Source organism: Cnephaeus nilssonii (genome assembly GCF_951640355.1).
Source record: "Cnephaeus nilssonii genome assembly, chromosome: 5".
NCBI classification, from domain to species: domain Eukaryota; kingdom Metazoa; phylum Chordata; class Mammalia; order Chiroptera; family Vespertilionidae; genus Cnephaeus; species Cnephaeus nilssonii.
The window spans coordinates 24,424,575-24,451,598 of NC_137076.1; the positions used below are offsets into that span (position 1 = coordinate 24,424,575).

The 27,024-nt window shown below is 43.7% G+C and overlaps 1 protein-coding gene across 1 annotated transcript; it reads right to left on the reverse strand.

The window, feature by feature from the left end:
* Positions 1-6,480: 6,480 nt before the first annotated feature.
* On the reverse strand, positions 6,481-26,446 carry LOC307099622 (uncharacterized protein). The gene is made up of 5 exons (XM_079771402.1): positions 26,361-26,446; positions 15,575-15,718; positions 13,043-13,169; positions 12,574-12,646; positions 6,481-10,670 (listed from the first exon to the last, which is right to left on the reverse strand). The coding sequence occupies exons 1-5, from the start codon at positions 26,361-26,363 to the stop codon at positions 8,381-8,383; spliced, it is 2,637 nt and encodes an 878-aa protein (XP_079627528.1). The 5' UTR covers positions 26,364-26,446; the 3' UTR covers positions 6,481-8,380.
* Positions 26,447-27,024: the final 578 nt, after the last annotated feature.

Here is a 27,024-nt window from a genome sequence, read left to right on the forward strand (position 1 = left end):
ACGGTGAATCCTGTTCTTCAGTACTGAGGTTTGGTCAGGACAATGAACAGGAGACAGACCAGTACCTACTGGCCCCTGAAGGCACCTGGTTCGTGTGCACCACAGGAATCACCCCTTGTGTCTCTCCTCTGACAATGATGCACCCATGCAAGCCTTCCTTATGCATCTTAGCTCATATCCTACCCCAGGTATATTACTATTCTGGGGAGGGGAGGGCGCGAGCACCTAGGTCTAGCCCCTGGGCGAGTTCGTAGAGCCCCAGTCATTATCCCGCTGCTTGTCGGTCTGGGAGTAGCTGGATCAGCTGCAATAGGCACTGCAGCACTGGTCAAAGGGGACAAAAACTTTAAGGAACTTAGCAGCCAAGTAGATTTAGACTTAAGCACCCTAGAGGAGAATGTAAACCGCCTAGAGGATTCTCTCAGTTCGTTAGCAGAAGTAGTCTTACAAAATAGAAGGGGTTTAGACTTATTATTCATGAAGTAAGGAGGACTCTGTATGGCCTTAGGAGAAACTTGCTGTTTTTATACCAACCATTCCGGGGTCATCAGAGAAAGCCTAAGTCAACTCAGAAAAAGACTCCAAGACAGAGAGGAAAGGCAAAGAACTGAGGGAAACTGGTATGAAAATCTATTCTCTTGGTCCCCATGGCTAACAACACTCCTAACATCTCTAGCAGGACCTTTGATCTTATTGCTAATAGCAGCAACATTTGGACCCTGTCTTATAAACAGTCTCACCAACTATGTACAAAGGCGAATACAGGCAGTAAAGCTGATGGTCCTGCGTACTCACTATCATCATGTCTGCACTGATGATGGAGAAACAATGATTTGATTCTCCCATAAAACCAGTGGGGAATGTTAGAGAGTAGGAATTTTTGAGCACTCCGGAGAGGCCGTGGACTATGCCCCAGATAGGGTTGTCAGTGCTGACACCAGGCCAGGCCTTGAGATATGGTCTCATGGCCCCTTCCCCTTGCACCTCACAAAATAGCCTTGCAAGATAGAACACTGTCAGCTTTCTAAAGAACAGGATAACCCTGTAAATAACATGGTCATCAATAGCATGGCCCTGACATTATTTGGGAAAAACTGTTTTGTCTTGGGTTGCTTACTCTGCAAAAACAGGATGTGGTTAATGTGCTTAAAAGGTGGTCTTGCACAAAGGGTCGGGGCTGCTCTCTGACCTCCCTGTCTGGAAGGCAGAACAGCCACTGGCCGGCAATAAAGGCTCCCTAAATTCTAATTTGGTCTGGACTCCAGTGGTCTCTACTCGCATTCGCGCCACAACAAAGGGAGAGGGAGAGAGAGACAGAAACATCAGTGGTTTGCATCAGTGGATAGAGCATCAGCCTGCGGACTCAAGAGTCTCAGGTTCAATTCCGGTCAAGGGCATGTACTTTGCTTGCGGGCACATCCCCAGTAGGGAATGTGCAGGAGGAAGCTGATCAATGTTTCTCTCTCTATCCCTCTCCCTTCCTCTCTGTAAAAAAATCAATAAAAAATATTTTTTAAAAAAGAAGTATTACATTGGAGGAAAGATGATGAATGATGACACCCCATTTACTCAGGCTCCTACCCACCATAATGCAGATGTATAATCCACCCCCATTCCCAATTATCTTACCTGTCAGTGTTTGTGTTTACTTTCAACTTTTTTTCTTTTCTTTTTAAAGTATATCTTTTTTTTTCAACATGGACAGTGAGACAGAAACATCAATGAGAACGACCATACATCAGCTGCCTCCTGCACACACCCTACTAGGGATCAAGCCCCCAACCTGGGCATGTGCCCTGACCATCAATCAAACCATGACCTCTTGGTTCATGGGATGATGCTCAACTACAGATCCACACTCATTTGGCAACAATTTCATTTTCTAAGACACCAAAGTGTTTTTTATTTAACCATTATCTCCTTTCCCACAAAAATATAAGCACCAGCAAAGCAAGAATTTTTTTTTTCATGCCTATATATCATGACTGGGGCAGGTGTGCTAAATTGGGCATGTTTTCCATGTGATTGCCTGGATTTTGTCAATGTGCAGGACGTTGACATTATCATCCTGATCATACTTCCACCTGGACCAGGCAACTCAGTTGTTTAAAGTGTTGTCCCAATATGCCAAGCCTTGTGGGTTCATTCACAGGTCACACAAGAATCAACCCATGATTGCATAAATAACTGGAACAACAGATTGATGTTTCTCTTTATGTCTCTCAGATCAACTTTTTTTTTTTAAAGGTGGGGGGAAAGAGTGAAATTCTGTCAGCAAGAACAGCTTCTTGGAAGAGAGTTCCTAACTTTATTTTCTTGCTAGGTTTGTGTTCTTTGACAATATTCCTAAATTTATAAACCTCAGTTGACCCATAAAGGAGTTAACACGTTACAGATCTTGTTAAGAAGTACGTGCTTTTATATTAAAATATATGTAATATAGTATATACTTAACTGAGGTACTTTTTGGAAATGTGCCCAATACAGCAAAGTAAATATTTCAGTATTTAGGTAACAAGAAAGGCAAACACTGTTCAACAATTGGTTGCTGGCCTTGTACTCCCTGTGGAAAAGAAAATGTCACACGTCCATCATCACACAGAGCTACTCCATGACCACAATGAATCAAGACAAAAGCAAAGGCATTCATGTCTGCACATGCGATCAAGGACAACAGGTTTCAAAGGAATAAAAATAATGAATATTACTTTTCTCACTAATATAATTTGTGTTTCTTACAATTTTGGTTTAGCATTAATTTTATTGCCTTCTAAAAAAAATGATTTTCATTATGCAAGATAAAATGAAGTTCATTTCCTCCCAGAATTCAATGCAGAAAATATATTGCTCCCTTGAATGGAAATCAAATTGTCTATCACATGCCCTAACCAATTTGTCTCAGTGGATAGAGCATCAGCCTGAGGACTCAAGGGTCCCAGGTTCGATTCCAGTCAAGGGCATGTACCAGTAGTGAGTGTGCAGGAGGTAGTTAATCAATGTTTCCAACTCTCTATCCTTCTCCCTTCCTCTCTGTAAAAAAATCAATAATATATATATATATATTTTTTTTTTTAAAAAAATACAAATTGTGTATCACAAAGCAAAATATAACTAGATATCCCTTAAAGGCTGCTATTACTGTTACATCCCAGGCACTTATGGTTTCTGATCATGCTTGTTATTTCAATTCATTCCACCTCATTTTTCTTTTTCTACAGATGTGAATGTGTTGGTATTTGGCTGGAGGGCTCTAAAAAATACATGACTGAAGTTTTTAATACTTTGAACGAGTAGGAAACTAGTCTGTGCCAGACATCATAAGTATACAGATTTAAAAAACTTATATAATTTCCCTGAGGAAACCATGTCTGAATTTGTACACACATGATACTTGTGACTCATAATGTATAATGATTAAATGGAAAAAATGACAAATTGATCTGAAAATACATAATTACTATGGGATAATTAAATACATCCTCAGGAATTAACAAAACACCATAACATGTTTTAGCATAAGAGTGGTTTGGAAACAGTTAATATTTCATTAAAATTTACAGAAGCACTGCCCTAGATGGTTTGGCTCAGTGGATAGAGTGTGAGCCTGTGAACTGAAGGATCCTAGGTTGACTCTGGTCACGGGTACATGCCTGGGTTCCAGGCTCAATCCCAGTAGAAGGTATGAAGGAGGCAGCTGATCAATGATTCTCATCATTGATAGTTCTATAGCTCTTTCTCCCTCCCTTGCTCTATGAAATCAATAAAAAAAAATTTAACATAAATTACAGATGCTTTTATTAGCAAAAAATGCACATAATTTTAATCAATACAACCAAAGATAATGGAAAACATTAAGATATTAGGTTCAGCTCTGAGTGACAGCACACATCCAGAGTCTGCCTGAAATGAGGAAAGTGACGATCCTCATGTGGAAGGACTGGCTCAGAGCCCTCACTGCAGAGGGTGGTACAAGAACAAACTGTCACGGGGCTCCTTGGCACTGCACCATTGTAGCTGGCACAGTGGGATCTGAATCACAGTCAGTAGTAGTATCAACAGGACAAGGTGATTACTAGTCAAATTAGACATCATACAAATGTAATCTAGAGAACAGTGAATACCTTTCAGAAAACAGTCTCAACCATGACAGTCTACGTTTGTTGCCTGGTGGACACCTATGGGCTTGCAGGAAAAGCCAACCTATAATGGATCTCTAATATTGAATTGTGAACATCTGTAAAGCTTCCAATTGACATCAATGGAAGTAAAGCAGTGGCTGGCTGTTTTGAGGATATTCTTGGTTGACAGGGCAAACGTTGAGGAAAAAACACTAAAATAATCTCCTCTTAATGTAAACTCCATTCACAATTCCTAGCCAAAAGCAACACACACACACACACACACACACACACACACACACATGAATATAATACACAGGGGGACTCTACAGTGAACAGTAAGTATGTACAAATATATGGTAAATACTTATTGACTCAAATAATAGTTAATATCAAGTGCTATTGAAAAATTTAAAAAGAATATATATGTGTGTAGGGCCGCTTCATTCTAAACCTGTCAGGGCACATTAGTCAGGGAACATGGCAAGACAACCCATTGATGTTTCTCTCTCACATCGATGTTTCTCTCTCAGACTGATGTTTCCCTCTAGTTCTCTCTGCCTTCTTCACTCTAAAGCATCAATTTAGAGAAACTAACAAAAAAAGAATGAATACTGTTCAACTGAGGAACCACAATGGCGACATAGGTAAACACCTGAACTTGCTGCCTCAGACAACCAAATCAAAACTACAACTAAAAGAAAAAAAAACAAAAACGAATATAATCCAGAACCACGGGAAGGCTGGCTGAGTGAAAGTTATACAACTAGAAGGAAAGAGAAAAACGCACTGAGACTGGGAGAATGTGTGGAGGTGGGGAGGCACACGTGGAAACGGGTTGGAAACTGGGTACGTTTTGGTCTTTTTCAATTGGGAGGGAGATATAAACTCCCAACTGTTCTGAACTCCAGTTCTGGTGAGACTCTGGAGACCCAGACTCATACGGGGAGAAACTGGACTGTGTGGCATCGAGCTGGAATATGAGGGCGGTTTCTCTCAGAGATGCTTGCAGTGTTCATTGTTCCTGCACAGTGACGCGGGTCACAAAGATCAGGGGACCTCTTCGGGGCAGGGCTGATAGGCAGCCTTTGATGTTTGCTCTGCCCTGGTGATTACCTGAGACCCCACTCCACCCAATTTACAACCCCACCCAAGCTGTGCACAGAGGCTTTAGCATATGAATGGCCTGGACTTTTGCAATCTAAAACCTAACAAATTGAAGCTGGGTCAGAGAGCCCCAGAGCTTCCAAAAGAAGGCCCAAGGCCCCACAGCAGCTTGTAGTGCTTCACAGCTGGGCCTCATCTGAGCACCTCCAAACCCCAAACAAAGAGGAAGAATCTGCAGATCTCTCTGTAGCTCCTGCTGGGTGGCCTCAGGCAGTGGTTGACTTTGCACCTCCTTGGAGATACAAGAGCCAGTGTACACAGTGGTCAGAGTGAGACCATCCAGATTACAATTCTTTACATCCATAAGAGACACACTCAGGGGGCAGACTCAGTGAGCGCCAAAGCCCTACTGAAGCAAGTCCTGCCCCATAAGGATGTCTCCAGCACAACAGTTCTCCCTTGTAGACACAACTGGTCCTCACAACCAATTGGCCTGGAGGTCAATTCCTCCCAGGGATGCCAACAGCAATCAAGGACTAACTACAACAAGACTGTGCACACAACTCACCAAGAGTGTCCACCTCAGGTAATTAGGAAGGCTGAGCCACTGGGCCCTATAGGACACCTAGCACACAAAGCCACTCTATCAACACAGGGAAGCAGCCAAAATGCAGAGACAAAGAAACAGGTCACAAATGAAAGAAATGGAGGAAAGCAAACTACTGGAGATAGAGTTCAAAATCACGGTTATAAGGTTAATCAAGTATCTTCTAGAAACCTCCAAGAAATTTAGTGAGACACTCAATGATATGAAAAAGGACCAATTAGAAATTAAGCATACACTGACTGAAATAAAGGATAATATACAGAGATCCAACAGCAGACTACAGGATCCCAAGAATCAAGTCAAATATTTGAAATACAAAGAACTGAAAAACACCCAACCTGAAAAGCAAAATAAAGAATCCAAAAATATTAAGATAGTTTAAGGAGCCTCTGGGACAACTTCAAGCGTACCAACATCAGAATTATGGGGGTGCCAGAAGAAGAGAGAGGGAAAGATATTGAAAACCTATTTGAAGAAATAATGACAGAAAACTTCCCCCACCTGGTGAAAGAAATAGACTTACAAGTCCAGGAAGCACAGAGAGCCCCAAACAAGAGGACTCCAAAAAGGACCACACCAAGACACATCATAATTAAAATGCCAAGGGCAAAAAACAAAGAGAGAATCTTAAAAGCAGCAAGAGAAAAACAGTTAGTTAGTACAAGGGAGTACCCATAGGACTGTCAGCTGATTTCTCAACAGAAACTATACAGGCAATAAGGGAGTGGCAAGAAATATTCAAAGTGATGAATAGCAAGAACCTACAACCAAGAATACTCTACCCAGCAAAGCTTTAATTTAGAATTGAAGGTCAGAATCGGAGCTTCACAGATAAGAAAAAGCTAAAGGAGTTCATCACCGCCAAGCCAGTATTATATGAAATGCTGAAGGGAGGAGGAGGAGGAGGAGGAAGAGGAAGAAGAGGAGGAGGAGGAGGAGATAAAAATTATGAAAAACAAAGTGACAACAAATATCTATCAACAAGTGAATCTAAAAACCAAGTGAATAAAAAATCTGACGAACAGAATACACTGGTGAATAGAATCAGGGGCACAGAGAGGGAGTGGACAATTCTCGAAAAGGGGGTGTGGGGGATGCAGGAAGAGACTGGACAAAAACCGTACCTATGGACGAGAACATGCGGGGGAAGGGAAGTAAGGGCAGCGGTGGAGGGAAATGGGTGGAATAGAGGTATGAGGGGGAAAAAGAGGAACAACTGTAATAATCTGAATAAAGATTTATTATTAAAAAAAAGAATCAGTACTGATTACGACCAAGTATGTCAAAAGTTTATAGAACATTATGCTGTGAGTTTTGGGGAGTATATGACTTAATTTGCAACAGGCTCACATGTACCAGTTAGTTGCACTAATAGGATTTCCTTCCAGTGCAGTTCTCAAGCTACTCTGAAAGTATGTTAAAATTTTAAAGATTTTTTTTAGTTGTAAGTAATACAGTGTATATTCTCACATGGTATTGTGGGGATATGAGGCAATATGAAGGTTTTTCTACATTTTTACATTCAATACAATTCTCCACTTTGAGTTTTTTCATGACCTTTCTGAAGAAAAGGGACAGCTGAAGGCTATCCCACCTTCTCTATATGTATGCACTATTTCTCCAGGTGCATTCTTCCATTCCAAAAAAGGCTCTCCCACATTCCTTATGTTCATTCCTTTGGCTTGGGTGTGAGTCCCTTCATGATTTTATAAAGAACTAGTATGACTAAAGGCTCTTCTACAATCTTTACATGACAGGTCTTCTCTTCAGTGAGTTCTTTCATCCTTTATAAGAAACTGGAAGAAATGAATGATTTCTAACCCTCTAACATTTCTAAGGTCCATCCCCAATATGAGTAATCATACATGATAGCACAGCTGAGAAATAAATGAAGGTTCTTTGCTATTCTTTACATTAACAGTGTTTATCAATACATTTCTTTACACGTCTGTAAAAACTAGTTGGGAACTGGAAGGCTATACCACATTCCTTCCATTGATATGGCTTCTCTCCACTATGACAATTTTTGTGAATTTGAAAGGATCTGGTATGACTATAGGCTTTCTCACATTGCTTGCATTCATAGGGTTTCTTCTCAGTATACATTTCATGTATCTAAGAGAAAAGGCATGGCAAAGAGGTTTTCTTCATTCCTTATCCATTAGGATTCTTTCTATCATGACTTCTTTTGTCTTCCAAGATGTGTGATGCAACCAAAGGTTTTCCCATATTGCTTACATTCATAAGGTTTTCCCCTAGTGTGTTCTTCCATGCTTTCTAAGAGATTTGGAGAAACTGCAAGTTTTACCACTTTCCTTACATTCATAGAGCTTTTCTCCAGTGTGTGTTTTCCTGTCTGTGTGCAGGAGGCAACCAATTGATGTGTTTCTATCACATCAACATTGCTCTCTGTCTTTCTCTTCGATTTCCACTTCCTTAGTTGAAAAATATCCACAAGTGAAGATTAAAAAAAAAAAGTATTTAGGTGAATTTGAAGGGAACTAGGATGAATAAAGGCTTTCCCACATTGCTATCATTCATAGGGTTTTTACTTACTATGAGTTCTTTCATGAGATCGCAGTAAAGTTGGATGTGGGAAAGCTTTACCACAATGGTTACATTCATAAGGTTTTTCCCCAGTATGAATACTTTCATGAACTCGGAGAGCACATCGATCACGGAATGCTTTACCACATTTTTTACATTCATGAGGCTTCTTTCCATCATGACTTCTTTTATGTCGTCGAAGAGAGCTGCGATAACTGAAGGTTTTGCCACATTGCTTACATTCATAGAATTTTTCCTTATTATGAGTTCTTTCATGACATCGGAGGGAACCTTGCTGAATGAAAGCTTTACCACAATGGTTACATTCATAAGGTTTTTCCCCAGTATGAATACTTTCATGAAGTCGGAGGTAAGATCGATCACGAAAAGTTTTACCACATTCTTTACATTCATGAGGCTTTTTTCCATGATGACTTCTTTTATGCTTTGCAACAGAGCTGAGACAACTGAAGGCTTTCCCACATTGCTTACATTCATAGGGTTTTTCTCCAGTATGAGTAACTTCATGACGTCGGAGGTAATATCGAAAAAGGAATGTTTTACCACATTCTTTACATTCATGAGGCTTCTTTCCATCATGACTTCTTTTATGTTTTGCAAGAGAGCTGACAGAACTGAAGGCTTTCCCACATTGCTTACATTCACGGGGTTTTTCCTCATTATGAGTTCTTTCATGATGTCGGAGATAAGTTGGATCAGAGAAAGCTTTACCACAATGGTTACATTCATAAGGTTTTTCCCCAGTATGAATACTCTCATGATGTTGGAGGGAAGTTGGATGAAAGAAAGCTTTACCACAATGATTACATTCATAAGGTTTCTTCCCAGTATGAATACTCTCATGACATCGGAGGGAATATGGATCACAGAAAGTTTTACCACATTCCTTACATTCGTGAGGCTTCTCTGCAATATGACTTCTTTTATGTTTTCCAAGATCACCTTGATAACTGAAGGCTTTCCCACATTGCTTACATTCATGAGGTTTTTTCTTATTATGAGATCTTTCATGACATCGGAGGTAACTTGGATGGGAGAAAGCTTTACTACAATGGTTACATTCATAAGGTTTTTTCCCAGTATGAATACTCTCATGACGTCGGAGGTAATATGTATCACAGAAAGTTTTACCACATTCCTTGCATTCATGAGGCTTTTTTCCATCATGACTTCTTTTATGTCTTCCAAGATGACTGAGACAACGGAAGGTTTTCCCACATTGCTTACATTCATAGGGCTTCTGCCCAGTATGCATTCTTTCATGATATCGAAGGGAAATAGAATACCTGAAAGCTTTCCCACATTGCTTACATTCATAGGGTTTCTCCCCAGCATGCATTATTTTATGATTTTTAAGAGATGTGGAAAAAGTAAAATGCTTACCGCATTGCTGACATTCATAAGGTTTTTCACCAGTATGAATTCTTTTATGTTTTCGAAGGGAAGTTGAATGAGAGAAAACTTTACCACAAAGCTTACATTCATAGGGTTTTCCCCGAGTATGAATTATTTCATGACTTCTAAGGTAAGAGGGATAAGGAAATGTTTTACCACATTCCTTACATTTATGAGGCTTCTTTCTGGCATGACTTCTTTTATGACTTCCAAGAAAGCTGAGAGAACGGAAGGCTTTCCCACATTGCTTACATTCATAAAATTTCTCACCAGTATGAGTTCTTTCAGGATTTCTAAGAGAAGTGGAACTGAAAGCTTTACCAGATTTCTTACATTGATAGGGCTTTTCTGCAGTGTGTGTTCTTTCATATTCTCCAGAGTACTTGGGAGAACTGAAAGCTTTGCCACATTGCTTACTTTGATATAGTTTCTCTCCACTATGAGTATTTTTGTGAAGTTTAAAGTAAATGAGACGACTAAAGCCTTTCCCACATTGCTTACACTCATATGGTTTCCTAGTGATATGCGTTCTTTCATGATTTCTAAGGGAAATTGAATAGTGGAAAGCTTTCCCACTGGGGCTGCCTTCATGTCTTTCACTATGTTGGTGATGCCTGAAAGCTTTCTCAGGTTCCGTACATTTATAAGGGTTTTCTTCATATTCCTGATACAGGTATAGGTTGTGTCCAATATGAGAGCTCAGGTGGTTATTCAAGGATAAATAACCCATGAAGATTTGCCTACACAACCTGGACTTAGGTTGTTTTATTTCAGTAGGAGTTTCCTTCTTTTCATTATGATTTGGAGTCTGGCTGAAGATTTCTCTGCATTGACTACCATCTTTCCTTGTACAGAGTCTCGCTACCATATGACTGCTGTAAAAATCAGAAGTATATTATTAATACTGTTAATGATTTTATATTTATTAATAGTATGATAATGACATTTTATCATTTTCAAGGAAAGTGGGGGGTTTCTGTACATTCTGATTTTTGAAAATGGATATCCTAAAACCTCTGAAATAGGCTGGATCATAAATATAAAAACACTTATACAGTAGGTCCTCAGGTTATGTCGGAGATCCATTCCTACGGCACAATGGAACATGACTTTCTTTGTGAGTCGGAACACACCTACATAAGCATCTACATCATTTACATGGAGCACATGCACAGCAGTAATGAAGTGAAACAGTAAAAAAAAAATTAAAAGAAAGACGACAATTCCTGAACTTTACTTGTGGCACATAGTCCTATATAATAAAGAGGTAATATGAAAATTGACCATCACGCCCTCAAAAGATGGTTGCCTACAACCAGGCCAGCAGGAGGTTAGTGTGGGATGACCAAACGACTGAACAAGCAGGTTGCGTGGGGCAACCAGTCCAGCCAGAGGGGCCGTGACAGGTAACCAGGCCAGCAGGGGGTCAGTTCGGGGCCACTAGGCCAGCAGTGGGGGCAGTTGGAGGTGACCAGGCCATCAGAGGGGGCATTTAGGGGCAACCAGGGCGGCAGCTGGGATCGACCAGGCTGGCGGCAGGGTAATGGGGGGTCAGTTAGGGGCAACCAAGCAGGCAGGGGATTGCAGTTGGGAGTGACTAGACCAGCAGGATGGTGGTTGGGCGATTAGGGTAGCGGGGGTCGGGGGAGTGAAGGGCAACTAGGCTGGCAGGGGCGGGGGGCAGTTGGGGGTGAACAGGCCGGCAGGTTGGGCAGTAAGGGGTGACCAGGATGATGGAAGGGGCAGTTAGGAGTGACCAGGCCAGCAGGGAGGGGGAAGGTAGAGTTGATCAGGGGGAAGGTTAGCTAGGGGCGACCAGGCAGGCAGGCAGGTGAGAGATTAGGAGCCAGTGGTCCAGGATTGTGAGAGGGATGTCCAACTGTTCGTTTAGGCCTGATCCTCGGGATTGGGCCTAAACCAGCAGTCGGACATCCCCTGAGGGGTCCCTGATTATAGAGAGTGCAGGCTGGGCTGAGGGAACCCCCACCCCCAGGCACAATTGTCGTGCTTTGGGCCTCTAGTAAATAACAAAATACATAAAGCACATATGTACACATGTCGAAATGACAGAACCTTTTTTTATATATATAAATAAATGGGAGATGGTGACGTAACCACAAAATGACGTACATCAAGTCCGACTTAACCTGAGGACTGCCTGTATTCATTAATGGTACTCCTGTATATTGTTTTTGATGAGGTTATTCTATGCATCAATAAATTGAAAACTGGGCTGATATAATTGGATTACCTGTTTTTAAGATTGTTTATGGACCGGGCCCATTTGGTTCAGTGGTTCAGCATGGACCCACACACTGAGGGGTCATCAGTTCAACTTTCCAAAAGGGAACATGGCCAGGTTCCAGACTTATTAACCCCTGTACAGGGCATGCAGGAGGCAGCCAATCAATGTTTCTATGTCTTCCTGACATTGCCACACTCTAAAAGCAATAAAAACATATTTTCGCACCACTGGCATGACTCAGTGGTTGAGTGCCAACCTCTGAACCAGGAGTTCACAGTTCGATTCCCAGACTGGGCACATGCCCAGGTTGTAGGCTTGATTCTGAGTGTGGGGCGTGCAGGAGGCACCGATCAATAATTCTCTCTCATCATTGATGTTTGTCTCTCTTTCTTTTTCTCCCTAACTCTCTGAAATAAATACATATTAAATAATTAAATAAGTAAATGCAATAAATATATATAAAAACATATGAACAACAACAACAACAAAGATACTCTTACAGGATAATGCTTTCTCATGTCAATGCGACTCACCTAAGATTGATAACATGATTTTCATACTGATCTTCACTGTCATGGTCTTCCCATTTTTCTTCTAAAATACATGCTAGAAAAAGCATTATAAACTATTAAATGATATAAAAATGGTTAGATTTTAGGTACACAATGCGCTGTGATCATTCCTAGTTTAATTACCCATGTTTCCCTTTGCACATTTCAGTTCTTAAAACAGCACTGATGAGCAAGCAACAAAAGATTTCCAATTGACTAAATAAGTAAATTGTTTCTGGCCAGAGTCACTATGTAGTCAACATATGAACCAGAAGGTCAGGAGTCAAATTCCCAGTAAGCCTGGTTTGCAGGCTAGACCCACAGTGTGAGGCATGCAATATGTACAAAATCAGTGATTCTCTCTCATCACTGATTTTTCTCTCTCTCTCTCCCTCTCCCTTACTGTGTGAAATCAATAAAAATATATTTTTTTAAAATTTGTGATAACTACCTACTGATGCCAGGTTCCAGAAGATTTCCAGCATCACATCTGTGTAGAGTTCTTTCTGGGTTGGATCCAGGTAAGCCCACTCCTTCTTGGTGAACTCCACATTGACATCCTCAAAGGCCACCAAGTCCTAAAACATCCCACATATGCATGGGTGAGACAGACAGCACTGGGGAGCTAAGAAGTTTGCATAGGACACATGGTCCCCAACATTCAGTCTATGACTTGATTGTAAGACTATCAAGACTTAATTTGGCCCTCACTGGTTTGGCTCAGTGGATAGAGCATCGGCCTGTGGACTGAAGGGTCCCAGGTTCGATTCTGGTCAAGGGCATGTACTTTGGTTGCGGGCACATCTCTACTAGGAGGTGTGCAGGAGACAACTGATCGATGTTTCTCTCTCATCGATGTTTCTAACTCTCTATCCCTCTCCCTTCCTCTCTGTAAAAAGAAAATCAATAAAATATATATTTTTAAAAAGACTAGTTATTTGCCACATTCACTTCCTGATGAACACATGGAATTTATTGATATGATTTTAGTGTGATCACATCTAGTGTTCATTGCTCTCTAATGTCAGGGTAAAGAGCACCTTGAACAACTTCTATATTAATAAATTAAAATACTTCCATTAAGCCCATGGATTCCTTGTTAGAAAACTCATCTCCATTATAACCACCATTTGATACAGCAGACCATGAAATATACTGTCGTATTTGCATAAAGTTTTAATGACTATGAATACAATAAAGGTCTGGTTGCTTTCTCTTCTATTCTTATCACCAATCAGGAGAGGCCAGGAGGTGTGTGGAAATTCAACTTGGAACAAAATGTACTTGGCCATATTGTCCTGAAGTACTTCAGAGTACAGTAGGTCCTCGGGTTACATCGGAGATCCATTCTTATGGCTCGATGTAATGCAATTATCGCTGTAAGTTGGAACCCACCAATATAAGCACCTACGTCACTCACATGGAGCACATACACAGCAGTAATGAAGTGAAACAGTAAAAAAAAATTTAAAAGAAAGATAACAATTCCTGACCTTTACTTGAGGTAAATATAGTAAATAATAAAAAACATAAAGCACATGTACATACATCGAAATGACAGAACTTTTTTTTTTAAATAAATAAATGAGAGATGGCGAGGTAACCACGAAACGACATATGTCGAGTCCAAAGTAACCTGAGGACTGCCTGCATTGGAAGTAGTCAGATATACACCTGAATGAATGAAAATATTCTTGAGGATTATGAATGATCATTTGTTATAGTAATATTTGTTAGTTTGACCTTCTTTTGCCTCTCTCATTTCATGGGAATAGGACATTCGAGTTAGAGGTCAGGCTTGAGCAAGACACGACAACTTATCCCTCTACAAAAGTCCTCTACCGATGATTTTTAGGACATATCTACACTAATAAAAGAGAAACAAGCAAATTGAATGTACCTCCACTACGCCCACAAACCACTCCCACCAGCCAATCAGGAGCAAGTATGCAAATTAACCCAACCAAGATGGCTGTGGCCACGGAGCAAGCAGGAGGGTTGGATTTCCCTGGCAAGGAGGAAGCCAAGCTTACCACCCGCCCTGGCCTCCCCTCAAGGCTACAAAGTTTCAATTAGAGAAGATAAATAATTCCCAACAAAAATGGCGGCAGCCACAGAGCTGGAGAGAGCAGGAGGCTTGGGTTGCCCCCGGTGAAGGAGGAAGCCAAGCTTCCCGCCCACCCTGGCCAGCCATGGCCTCCGCTCAAGGCTACAAAGTTTCAATTATGGAAGATAAATAAATCCCAGATACCAGGGCCTCCAATTGGTTCACTGGGAGGCATGGACAGCCTGCAAACCACCACAGTCCCCTCACCCAGGCCGCCCCAAGAGAACCCCCACCCTGATCTGGGACACCCTTCAGGGCAAACCAGCTGGCCTCCACCCGTGCACCCGGCCTCTATCCTATATACTAAAAGAGTAATATGCAAATTGCCTGTCACTCCAACACACAAGATGGCTGCCCCCATGTGGACACAAGATGGCCACCACAAGATGGCCAGCAGGGGAGGGCAGTTAGGGGCAATCAGGCAGGCAGGGGAGAAGTTAGGCATCAATCAGGCTGGCAGGGAAGTGGTTAGGGGGTGATCAGGCTGGCAGGCAGAAGTGGTTAGGGGCAATCGGGAAGGCAGGCAGGCGAGCAGTTGGGAGCCAGCAGTCCTGGGTTGTGAGAGGGATGTCCGACTGCCCGTTTAGGCCCGATTAGGCCTACCGGGATCGGGCCTAAACAGGCAGTCGGACATCCCTCGAGGCGTCCCAGATTGGAGAGGGTGCAGGCTGGGCTGAGGGACACACACCCCCATGCACGCATTTCATGCACCGGGCCTCTAGCAGACACATAAAATCTATCTATATATATAAAAGGGTAATATGCTAAGTGTCCCTCACACCGTGGCTATGACACACCGACAACCTGCAAGCAGATGCTTCACACAGGCTATGCTGTGATGCAAAATGGCTATTTACAAAGAAGGGCACCACGTACCTGGTGACGACAAAGCAACATGGCTTCCTCCAAGTGGGACACAGGCTCTGCCACCATGCTGGAGCAACTTTCCACCAAATCATAGCCAGCACTGCCCATGGTGCACAATTCAGCCCACAGCCCATCCCATCCTGGAAACAGTGGCTGTGGGTTACAAGTAATGACCTCATGTAACAACGCTCGGCTTCCTCTCCCTAACAACAGGGCACTTAACAATAAACAGCAATAACAACCTGATACCCAGAAAGCAACACTCGGCTTCCCCCAAGTCGGAAACTGTCCCCAACACCACTCTGAAGTGACACCCCACCAAATTGCAGCCAATGCTGCCGAGATCCCATGGTGAAAAATGTGGCCCACAGCCCAACCCAGTAGGCCCAGAAACAGTGGCTGTGGTCGCCAGGTAATTTTGTCATGAAGCAACACCCGGCTTCTTCTCCCTAGAGAGTAGTATCCTTGGAATTTCTTCAGCCCAGGAACATGACTTGTTTATAGCCAGGTGCAAACATTTTACACTTTAACCAAATATCTGTGAAACATTTTCAGGTGCCTCATCTCATTTGATCCTCAGAGAAGTCCTAGAGTAGGTAGATAGGAGACTCGGTAGAATCCTATTTTCTTTTCATTAGGGGAAAATGGAGATTTATAAATTTTAAAAACTTAACCTGACTGAAAAGTAAGAAATGGTGGACCTAGAAAATGACTTCAGGTTTTCTCATTGTGCAGAATACAGTTCAACACTGCTAGAGTTAAATATTTCACCCTTTCTCCCTGCATGATCTACAATAATATTGTGCTTCATGTTGATATTTACTGCTGTGTTAATGACAATTGCCTGAAAGAGAAGCTGGGGTGCTTCACTGGGCTGTGAAAACTTTAGTTAAATCAGAAAGCAGGTCTTATTAAGTAAGTTTATCTATCCTATATAATAAAGAGGTAATATGCAAATTGACCATCACACCCTCACACAAGATGGCCACCCCCATGTGGTCACAAGATGGCTGGCAGGGGAGGGCACTTAGGGGCGACCGGGCCTGCAGGAGAGGGAGGGCAGTTGCGGGGGGACCAGGCCTGCAGTGGAGTGCAGTTTGGGGCAACCAGGCCGGCAGGAGAGGGCAGTTGGGGGCAACTGGGCCTGCAGGGGAGGGCAGTTAGGGGGGACTGGGCTGGCAGGGGAGGGTAGTTAGTGGGGAACAGGCCTGAAAGGGAGCACAGTTGGGGGCGACCAGGCCGACAGGGGAGGGCAGTTGAGGGTGACCGGGTCAGCAGGGGAGGGCAGTTGGAGGCGACTGGGCTGGCAGGGGAGGGCAGTTGGGGTGATCGGGCCAGTAGGAGAGGGCAGTTGGGGACAATCAGGCCGGCAGGGGAGGGCAGTTGAGGGTGACCGGGTCAGCAGGGGAGGGCAGTTGGAGGCGACTGGGCTGGCAGGGGAGGGCAGTTGGGGTGATCGGGCCAGTAGGAGAGGGCAGTTGGGGACAATCAGGCCGGCAGGGGAGCAGTTAGGCATTGATCAGGCTGGCAGGGGAGTGGTTAGGGGGTGATCAGGCTGGTAGGCAGAAGCGGTTAAGGGTAATCAGGCGGCAGGCAGGCAAGCGGTTGGGAGCCAGCAGTCCTGTATTGTGAGAGGGATGTCCAACTGCCAGTTTAGGCCCGATCCCCGAGGGTTCCCAGATTGGAGAGGGTGAAGGCTGGTGTGAGGGACCCCCCCCCCCAACCCCAGTGCACGAATTTTGTGCACCGGGCCTCTCGTATATATATAAAGCTCTCGCTGGTGCCAATCACACGCATGTTTTTCAATCTGTGATTGTTGTTCGTGAATTTAGTTGACACTTATGGAGAGCGGGCAAATTGTGATATTAAAATATTTCTTCTAATTAATTTCCCTACAATGTGCACAAATTCGTGCACTGGGACTCTAGCATATATAAAAGCCTAAATGACCATCTAACTAGTAACTATAACTATGATGCACAATGACCACCATGGGGCAGACGCTCAACACAGGAGCTACTGAGCTGCAGTGACTTGACAGCTGCGGTTCTCGGGTGACATACCCAGAACCAGAGAGGAGGGAGCCTGAGTCTGGGGTGCGTCCCCTAAGAACAGCCCTCTTGCCATTCGGGTTCCCTTGGGGGATGTGGTAGAGCCGGTTTCAGTCCAATCCCCACAGGCCAGGCTGAGAGACCCTACTGGTGCACAAATCCGTGCACCGGGCCTCTAGTGAAATCATAAGATCACATGCAAAAAAGTCTTTCCGACAGAATTTAACAAGGTAACCAGGGCCTGGACCTGAGGAACAATTTAAAACTTGGCATGTATAAGGCCCTTTATTAAAATATGCTACTAGTATATTTTCAAGTTGAAACAGCACATGATGACAAAATACATAAGGGGCCAGGGGGAACTGAAAATTATCAGGTGTGAAACTCTGTAAAATTCACCTAAATGTATGTTCTACAGCTGAACTATATAAAATAAAATTAAATGTAAACTGTAATTGGAATGTACACTATATGTTTTTTATGGTTGGGAAAAATTAATATCACTAACATGTTCATACTACCCAAAGCAATCTATAGATTCATTGCAATTCCTATCAAGATACCAAGGGTGTATTTCACATGACTAGAACAAATATTCAAAAATTTTATATGGAACCACAAAACAATATTACTGAATACCAACAGTAATATTGAGAAAGAAGAACAAATGTGGATGAATCACCCTACGTAATATCCAACTCTACTACAAGGCCATAGTAATCAAAACAGCATGGTCCTGGCATAAAGACAGTTTATAAATCAGTGGCACGGAACAGAGACTCCAGAAATAAACCCATGCCTTTAAGGTGAAGGAATACTAGATAAAGGAGGCAAGAACATAAAATAAAGATAGTATCTATATCATAAAAGCTCAGTGACCGTTACGGCGGAATGACCAGACGGCCAGTTGCTATGATGCACACTGACCACCAGGCGGTAGACACTCAACACAGGAGCTGCCCCCTGGTAGTCAGTATGCCAGAAGCCAGGCTCACAGCTGGGGAGCACAGGTGCGGCATGCGAGCCTCTCCCGCCTCCGGCAGGCGCAATCTCCAGCGAACAGACTGCAGTCCCAACACTCAGGTGGTGAGGGTGCAGCCGCAATGACCATGGATCAGCCGCTTCCGGCCCCTGGAACTCTCCTTTCAGACCCTGCGGCTGCTCTGTGCACCTTACCTATTGCTCTCTGGGTCTGCGATTTGGGCTCAGGAAAATCCCAGAGGCGCTTCTCGCACATACTGCCTAGACCGGCTCCCATCTCGAGAGTCAGCCCCGGTGTAGTCCAGCCCAATGACCAACACCCACACATGTTCAAGGGCCAGCCCTTCACAACTTCCACCTACCACCCAGCCTCGGTCCCATCTCCCGGAAAGGTGGGAGAAATGGATAGAGAACATGTTTGAAGAAATAATGGCAGAAAACTTCCCTAACCTGATAAAGGAAAGTCACACAAGTTCAGGAGGCACAGAGAACCCCAAGCAAGAAGAACCCTAACAGGCCCAGGCCGAGACACATAATCAAAATGCCAAAAATTAAAGACAAAGAGAGAATCTGAAAGGCAGCAAGAGAAAAGCAAACTGTTACCTACAAAGGAGTTCCCATAAGGATGACACCTGATTTCTCATCAGAAACTCTACAGGCCAGAAAGAAAGGCATGAAGTACTCGAGGTAATGGGAAGCAAGGATCTGAAACCAAGATTACTATATCCAGCAAGGATATTCAAAATTGATGGTCAAATAAAGAGCTTCCCAGACCAAAAAAAAAAAAAAAAAAGCCTAAAGGTGTGCATCACCACCAAGCCAGCATTACAGAAAATGCTTAAGGGGGCAAAGGACCTAAACAGATACTTTTCGAAAGTAACATACAGAAAAACAAGAGACATATGAAAACATGCTCAAAGTTACTAATCATCTGAGAGATGACAATGAGGTACCATCTCACACGTTAAAGAACGGCTACCATCAAAAAGTCAACAAATGACAAGTGCTGGCGAGGATGCGGAGAAAAAGGTACCCTGGTGACTGCTGGTGGAAATGCAGACTGGTGCAGCCACTGTGGAAAAGAGTACAGAGTTTCCTCAAAAATTAAAAATGGAACTCCCATTTGACCTAGTAACCCCACTCCTAGTAATATATCCCAAGAAATCGGAAACACCAATCAGAAAGAATATATGCACCCCTATGTTCATGGCAGCATAATTTACAATAGCTAAGAGTTGGAAACAGCATAAGTGCCCATAAGCAGATGAGTGGATTAAAAACCTGTGGTATCCCTAGCCGGTTTGGCTCAGTGGATAGAGCATCCAGCTGCTGAAAGGTGCCAGGTTCAATACTGGTCAATGGCACGTGCAGGGGGCATGCAAGAGGCAGCCAATTAGTGATTCTCTATCATCATTGATGTTTCAACCTCTCTCTCCCTTCCTCTCTGAAATTAATAAGAAGTATATTTAAAAAATAATAATAAATAGTAAGTAAAAAGCTGTGGTACATCTACACAATAAAATACTACACTGCTGTAAAGAAGAACTCTTACCATTTGCATCAGCATGGATTAACCTGGAGAGCATTATGCTAAGCGAAATAAGCCAGTAAGAAGAAGATAAATATCACATGATCTCACTCATTTGTGGAATATAATTAACAACATAAACTCATGAACGAAAATAGATCTATAAACATAAAAGCATCGAACAGACCGTCAAACCTCAGAGAGAAGGCAGGGGAGGGAGGTGGATAAGACATCAACCAAAGGACTTGTATGTATACATATCAGCATAACCAATGGACACAGGAGGGGATGAGGGCATGTGCTAGGGAAAGGAGCAGCCGGGAGAGGTCAATGGGGGGAAAAGGAGATATATGTAATAACTTAAACACTAAAGAATTTAAATTAAGGGAAAAAAGAAATGTTAAAGAATTACTATAATGAGTAGAAGAAATAGAGAAACCTAGGCATACAGAATTAAAATAGGAATAAACAACTACCTAGCAATAATAGCCCTAAATGTAAATGGATTAAATGCTCCAATCAAAAGGCATAGGGCAGCTGAATGGATACAAAACCATGATCCAACTATATGCTGTCTACAAGAGTCCCACCTCAAAAAATACCCAAAAAAACCAGCATGGTACTGACACAAGAACAGGCATATAGATCAAAGGAACAGAACAGAGACACCAGAAATCCATCCAAGCCATTACGCTCAATTAATATTTGACAAAGGAGGCAAGAGCATACAATGGATTCAAGAGAATCTCTTCAATAAATGGTGTTGGGAAAATTGAACGGACACATGGAATCAATGAAACTACACCATAAACAAGAATAAACTCAAAATGGAGAAAAGACTTAAATGTAAGTCATGAAACCATAAAAATCCAGAAGAAACCACAGGCATCAAAATCTCAGACATCTTTCCAAGCCATATGTTTATAGATACATCTCCTAGGGCAAAGGAAATAAGGAGAAAATAAACAAATAGGACTACATCAAAATAAAAAGCTTCTGAACAGCAAAAGTAAACATCAACAAAACACAAAGGAGCCCACTGTATAGGAGAACGTATTTACAATGATACATCTGATAAAGGGTTAATGTCCAAAATATATAAGGAACTCATACAACTTAACAGAAAAAAGACAAACAATCCAATTAAAAAATGGGCAAAGGACCTAAAAGACACTTCTCCTAAGAGGACAAGCAGATGACCAGGAGACATATGAAAAAATGCTCAAAGTCATTAATCATCCGAGAAATGCAAATCAACACAGCAAGGAGGTATCATCTCACACCTGCCAGAATGGCAACCATCAACAAAGTTCTGGTGAGGATGTGGAGAAAAGGGAACCCTAGTACACTGCTGGTGGGAATGCAGATTGGTACAGCCATTATGGAAAACAGTATGGACTTTCCTCAAAAAATTAAATATGGATCTGCCATTTGACCCAGTGATCCCACTTTTAGTAATATATCCTAAGAAAACATGAAATACCAATCAGAAACAATGTATGCATCCCTAAGTTCGTAGAAGCACAATTTACAATAGCTAAAATCTGGAAACAGCCCAAGTGCCCATCAGTAGATGAGTGGATAAAAAAGCTGTGGTACATTTACACCACGGAATACTTTGCAGCAGTAAAACAGAAAAATCTCTTACCCTTTGAGACAGTATGGAGGACCTGGTGAGTATTATGCTAAGTGAAATAACTCACTCAGAGAAAGACAAGTATCACATGATGTCACTCATATGTGGAATCTAAGTAACAAAAAAGTAAACTGATAAAAGGAGTGGATCCAGACACATGGAAGCATGGAACAGAGTGCAGAGTCTCAGAGGGAAGGCGAGGGAGGATGGTAATCAACCAAAGGCCTTGAATGCATATATGCCTAACCAACGGGCACAGACAATAGAGAGCTGAAGACCTGAAGTGGGGGGACTGGGGTGCGGACGTGTGGGGACAGGAGAGGGATGGAGAGGTTCAATGGGGGGAAAAGGCTACATATATAATACTTTCAACAATAAAGAATTATTTTTTTTAAAAAAGGAAGTACAAATTGGTAGTTACAAAATAGTGAGGGGCATGTAAAGTATAGCACAGGAAATATAGTCAATTATATTCTATTAACTATGTGTGGTATCTCATGGGTATTAGACTCTATAAGTTATGTACATGTCTACCAGTAATCACTATGTTGATACCTGAAACTAATATATTTTGTCAACTTACTGAAAAAAAAAACAAAAACAAAAAACTAAGCCCTAGCCAGTATTGCTCAGTGAATAGAGCATCGGCCTATGGACAGAAAGGTCCCGGGTTCAATTCCGGTCAAGGGCACACACCTTGGATGCAAGTACCTGTCTCTAGCCTGGGTCTTAGTCAAGACACGTGCAGGAGGCATCCATTCGATGTGTTTCTCTCATATCAATATTGCTCTCTGTCTTTTCCTTTCTCTTCCCCTCTCTCCAAAAATCAATGGGAAAATATCCTCGGGTGAGAATTAAAAAAAAAAAAATTCTTTAAAGAAAATGGTGCATGATTTGGAAACAGCCTAACTGCCCATTAGCAGATGAGTGCATTCGAAAACTGTGGTACATCTACACAATGGAGTACTACACTGCTATGAAAAAGAAAGAACTTAAACCATTTGCAACAGCATTGATGGACCTGGAGAGCATTGTGCTAAGCGAAATAAGCCAGTCGGAGAAAGATAAATATCACATGATCTCACTCATATGTGGGATACAATGAACATAAACTGATGAACAAAAATAAATCCAGAAACACTGAACAGACAGTCCAACCTCAGAAAGGAGGGAGGGGAGGGGAGAGGGGTAAGAGGTCAACCAAAGCACTGGTATGTATGCATATTAACATAACCAATGGACATGGACACTGGGGCGATGGGGCTTGTCCTGGAGGTAGGAGGGTTGTCAATTGGGGGAAAAGGAGATACATGTAGTACTTCAAACAATAAAAAAAGAAAAGAAAAGAAAATGGGGCGCACACACACACAGAGGACTATTATTGTCCTAGAAGCCCGATGATTGAAATTGGTGTAAGGGGCTCTGAGGACCGAGGCAGCAGCGCTAGCTGAGGCCCCAGCCCTGCCAGCAGCAGCCCCGAAAGGACATCCGGTCTAATTAACAGATTACGCTTTCATTATTATAGACTAGAGGACCGGTGCACAAAATTCGTGCATAGGTGTGGTCCCTAGGCCTGGCCAGCGATGGAAGCGTAAGCGTCTGGCGTGGAAGGGTAGGTCCCAGCTGATCTCTGGGCAGCACCTGGGACCCCAGGCCCCCGTGCGCCCCCCTCTGCCTGAGTCACAGTGCCCGAGTCCCCACACCGAGATGCTCTGTCCTGCCCAGCAGCATCGCACAGACCAGGCAGGCAGCGCTCTCTCTCCCGGCCGGCCTGTCAGAGCAGCTCCTACGTGAACCCAGGGGGAGCCAGACTGACCCCTGCGGTCTGGCTCACCCAGAAGAGGCTCAAGCCCTGGCGTCCCAGGGGAAGGTAGCAGGGGGAGCGAGAGCTAACTCGGCGGACACCCTGCATTCTTTTTTTTTTTTTTTTTAATATATTTTACTGGGTTTTTTTTTTACAGAGAGGAAGGGAGAGAGATAGTTAGAAACATCGCGATGAGAGAGAAACATCTATCAGCTGCCTCCTGCACACCCCCTTACTGGGTATGTGCCCGCAACAAAGGTACATGCCCTTGACCGGAATCGAACCTGGGACCTTTAGCCCACAGGCCGATGCTCTATCCACTGAGCCAAACCGGTTAGGGCGACACCCTGCATTCTTACTGCACCTCCATCCCGGTCACCCCCACTCCCAGGTAGCCAGCGAGAGGTTGCAGGGCATCGCGGACACCAGCCATGTTCCGTGCTGGCCCCTGGTGGTCAGTGCACATCATAGCGAGTGGTTGAACTTCTGGTCTTGCAGTCGAACAACCGCCTGAGAGGACAATTTGCATATTAGGCTTTATTATATAGAATTATTCAGCCATTAGAAAAAGAAATTCTCCCACTGTAACAACACATTCATGGACCTTGAGGCAGGATGCTTTGTGAAATAAGTCAGAAAAAGAGAAATGCTATGTGTTCTCACTTATCTGTGGAATGTTTAAAAAAACAACTCCATAGATAGAGCACAGACTGATGGTTGCTAGAGGTTGCAGGAGTGGTGTGTGAGGGTGAGGTGAAGGTTAAGTGGATAAAAGGTGTCAAAAGGTACAAACTTCCAGTTATAAAATAAGTCATGGAAATGGAGCTTACAGCACTGAGACTGCACTTAGTAATACCATATTTCAGATGTGAAAGTTAAGAGTAAATCTTAAAAGTTCTCTTTTCAAGAAAAAATATTCTGTAAGTCTGTATGATGACCGATGATAACTAGACTTATTGTGATGGTCACTTCACAATACATACACATATCAAATCATTAGGATGTAAACCTTAAACTAATATAATGTATATAGATTATACCTTCATAAAAAATAAAATCCCTTCTATAAAAATAATATTATAGCCAAAACCGGTTTGGCTCAGTGGATAGAGCATCGGCCTGCGGACTCAAGGGTCCCAGGTTCAATTCCGGTCAAGGGCATGTACCTTGGTTGCGGGCACATGCCCGGTAGGGGGTGTGCAAGAGGCAGCTGATCAATGTTTCTCTCTCATCGATGTTTCTGACTCTCTATCCCTCTCCCTTCCTCTCTGTAAAAAATCAATAAAATATATTTTTAAAAAAATAATAATAACATTACAGTGGATTTGAAAAACTGCAATCACCTAGTGACGTCATACCCATCACAATGTCATAGGGAAATGCATTGCTCAGATGTTTATGATGATGCTGGTGTAAACAAGCTTCCTGTGCGGCCAGTCCTGTGAAAGTCCAGCACATACAGTTACGCTCACTACATAGAAACCTGATGATGAGAAACTGGTTCATGTATTTGCTATACTATCCTCTTTATCTTTGTGAGCTTTCTACTTAGTGAAAGAAAACTTTGCTGTGAAGCAGTATGCTGTTTTATGCGGGCAGCAGCCTCAGAGGTCTTGTGCTGAATGAGCCTTTTGATTGCATCATTGCCTCCTGGGTTTGATTGAATCTGTGTTTTGTACATTTCCTGGCCTAAGTGTACAGTGTGATAAAGTCTACAGTCGTACACAGTAACGTCCTAGGCCTTCATAGTCACTCACCAACCACTGACTCCTGCAGAGCAGCCTCCAGTCCTGTAGCCCATTCAGGGTCAGTGCCCACACGGATGTACCATTTTCTACCTTGCACACCACATTTTTACTGCATCTTTTCATAAATGCTTACTACCACTGCATTACAATTGCCAACAGTATTCAGTACAGTAGCACGTTGTACAGGTTTGCTGCCTAGGACCCACAGGCTACACCATATGGCCAGGTGTGTAGTAGGAAACACCATGCAGGTGTGTGTAAGAGAACTGAAAACAACAAAACTGCATCAAGATGTACTCCCCAGGTTCAGGGGTGCATGCCTTATGTAACTGCAGTTTCACCTCTCCCACTTCCTTTCGCCTTTAATAGTAAAAGCCTTCCATTTTGAACAGCTGCTCAGATTCTATTTACTAGATGGGATGCGGCCCAATTAGTGAATGGGGAATCAAGCCAGTTAGGCCTTCCAATTTACTCAGCTGAATTTTGTTTTTAACCGTTTGAAAAGCACCACAAAACAAACAGCTGATAAAGATGCTGTGACTCAGAGAAGGGAACATGGCGTTCAGGATCCGGGGGAGAGACTGGAAATGCAGGCATTGGCTGCAGAGCTGGGCCTGGGGGACAGGGGGTGGACTTGAGAGCCTGCTCCACAAACATCAAAACTCAGGAGAAAACGGGATCCTTCTGGGGAGAAAGGAGGGACAGGGGACCCACAGACCACAGCTCCTCCCAGGCACGAACCGCGGAGACCGGGTCACCACTGTCCCCACTGACCCTCCACGCGGTCACCGCACCAACTGCGGAGCCGGGGATGTGGGTGCAGAGCTGCCCAGACTCGCTCCGCAGCCGAAGGCCCTGCCGCGGGGACAAACCGGACCCCGGGTCCCGGCTGGGCCCCACACTGCGAGCCCGAGGGGCCTGCGGTTTCAGCGGAGCCCCCGGGCGCCTGGGGTCCGCAGGCCCCGGACCTGACCGAGGAGAGACGGTCCCGCCCCGGCGGCTCCACCCGCCCCTCCTCCCCGTCTCCGCGCCCGGCCGCACACTCACCATTTCTGGTTTCCTGGGCCCCCTGAGTCCCGCCTGCGGCTCCCACCACCTTACAGACCGCAGCTCCACAGGTGAGGACAGAACAAGGGAGAGAGATCCCAGGGAACTTCAGGGCGGTAGCAGAGCGTAGCCCCACCCACCTGCTCCTCAAATAGCCCCAACCTCCCACCCCCACCGCAGCCCCACCCACCGGCCCCACAGCTGCTCCACCCACCTGGCGCCCAGCTCAGAGGACAGACACTTCGCACCACATGCTGCCTAGGGTCTGAGGTGCGCAGGCCTGAGCCCAAAGCAGCCAGGTCTCCTGTCCAGGGACATTTGCACTGAGAGGCAGGGCTGAGAGTCCCCAGGGAACAGTGGTCCTTCCTTGCAAACACACACACTGAAAAGGCACCTAATGAATCTGGCTCCATTTTGATCTTTGTTGACACCTGGAGTCTGACGTGTGCATTTGCCAAAAAGGTGCCCAGGCTCAGGGACCAGGGATGCCTTAGGGTGGTGTCCTTCCAGAACTACAGCCAGATTCCCAGAAACAGCATTGAGACCAGAAACAAGCCATCACGTCCAGCGGGAAAAGTGACTTCTGCGTATTTAGAATGGTTAACTTCAGAAAATGTTTTTCACATGAAAAGCTGTGTTCCCACTGGTGATTCAGTCACGGTCC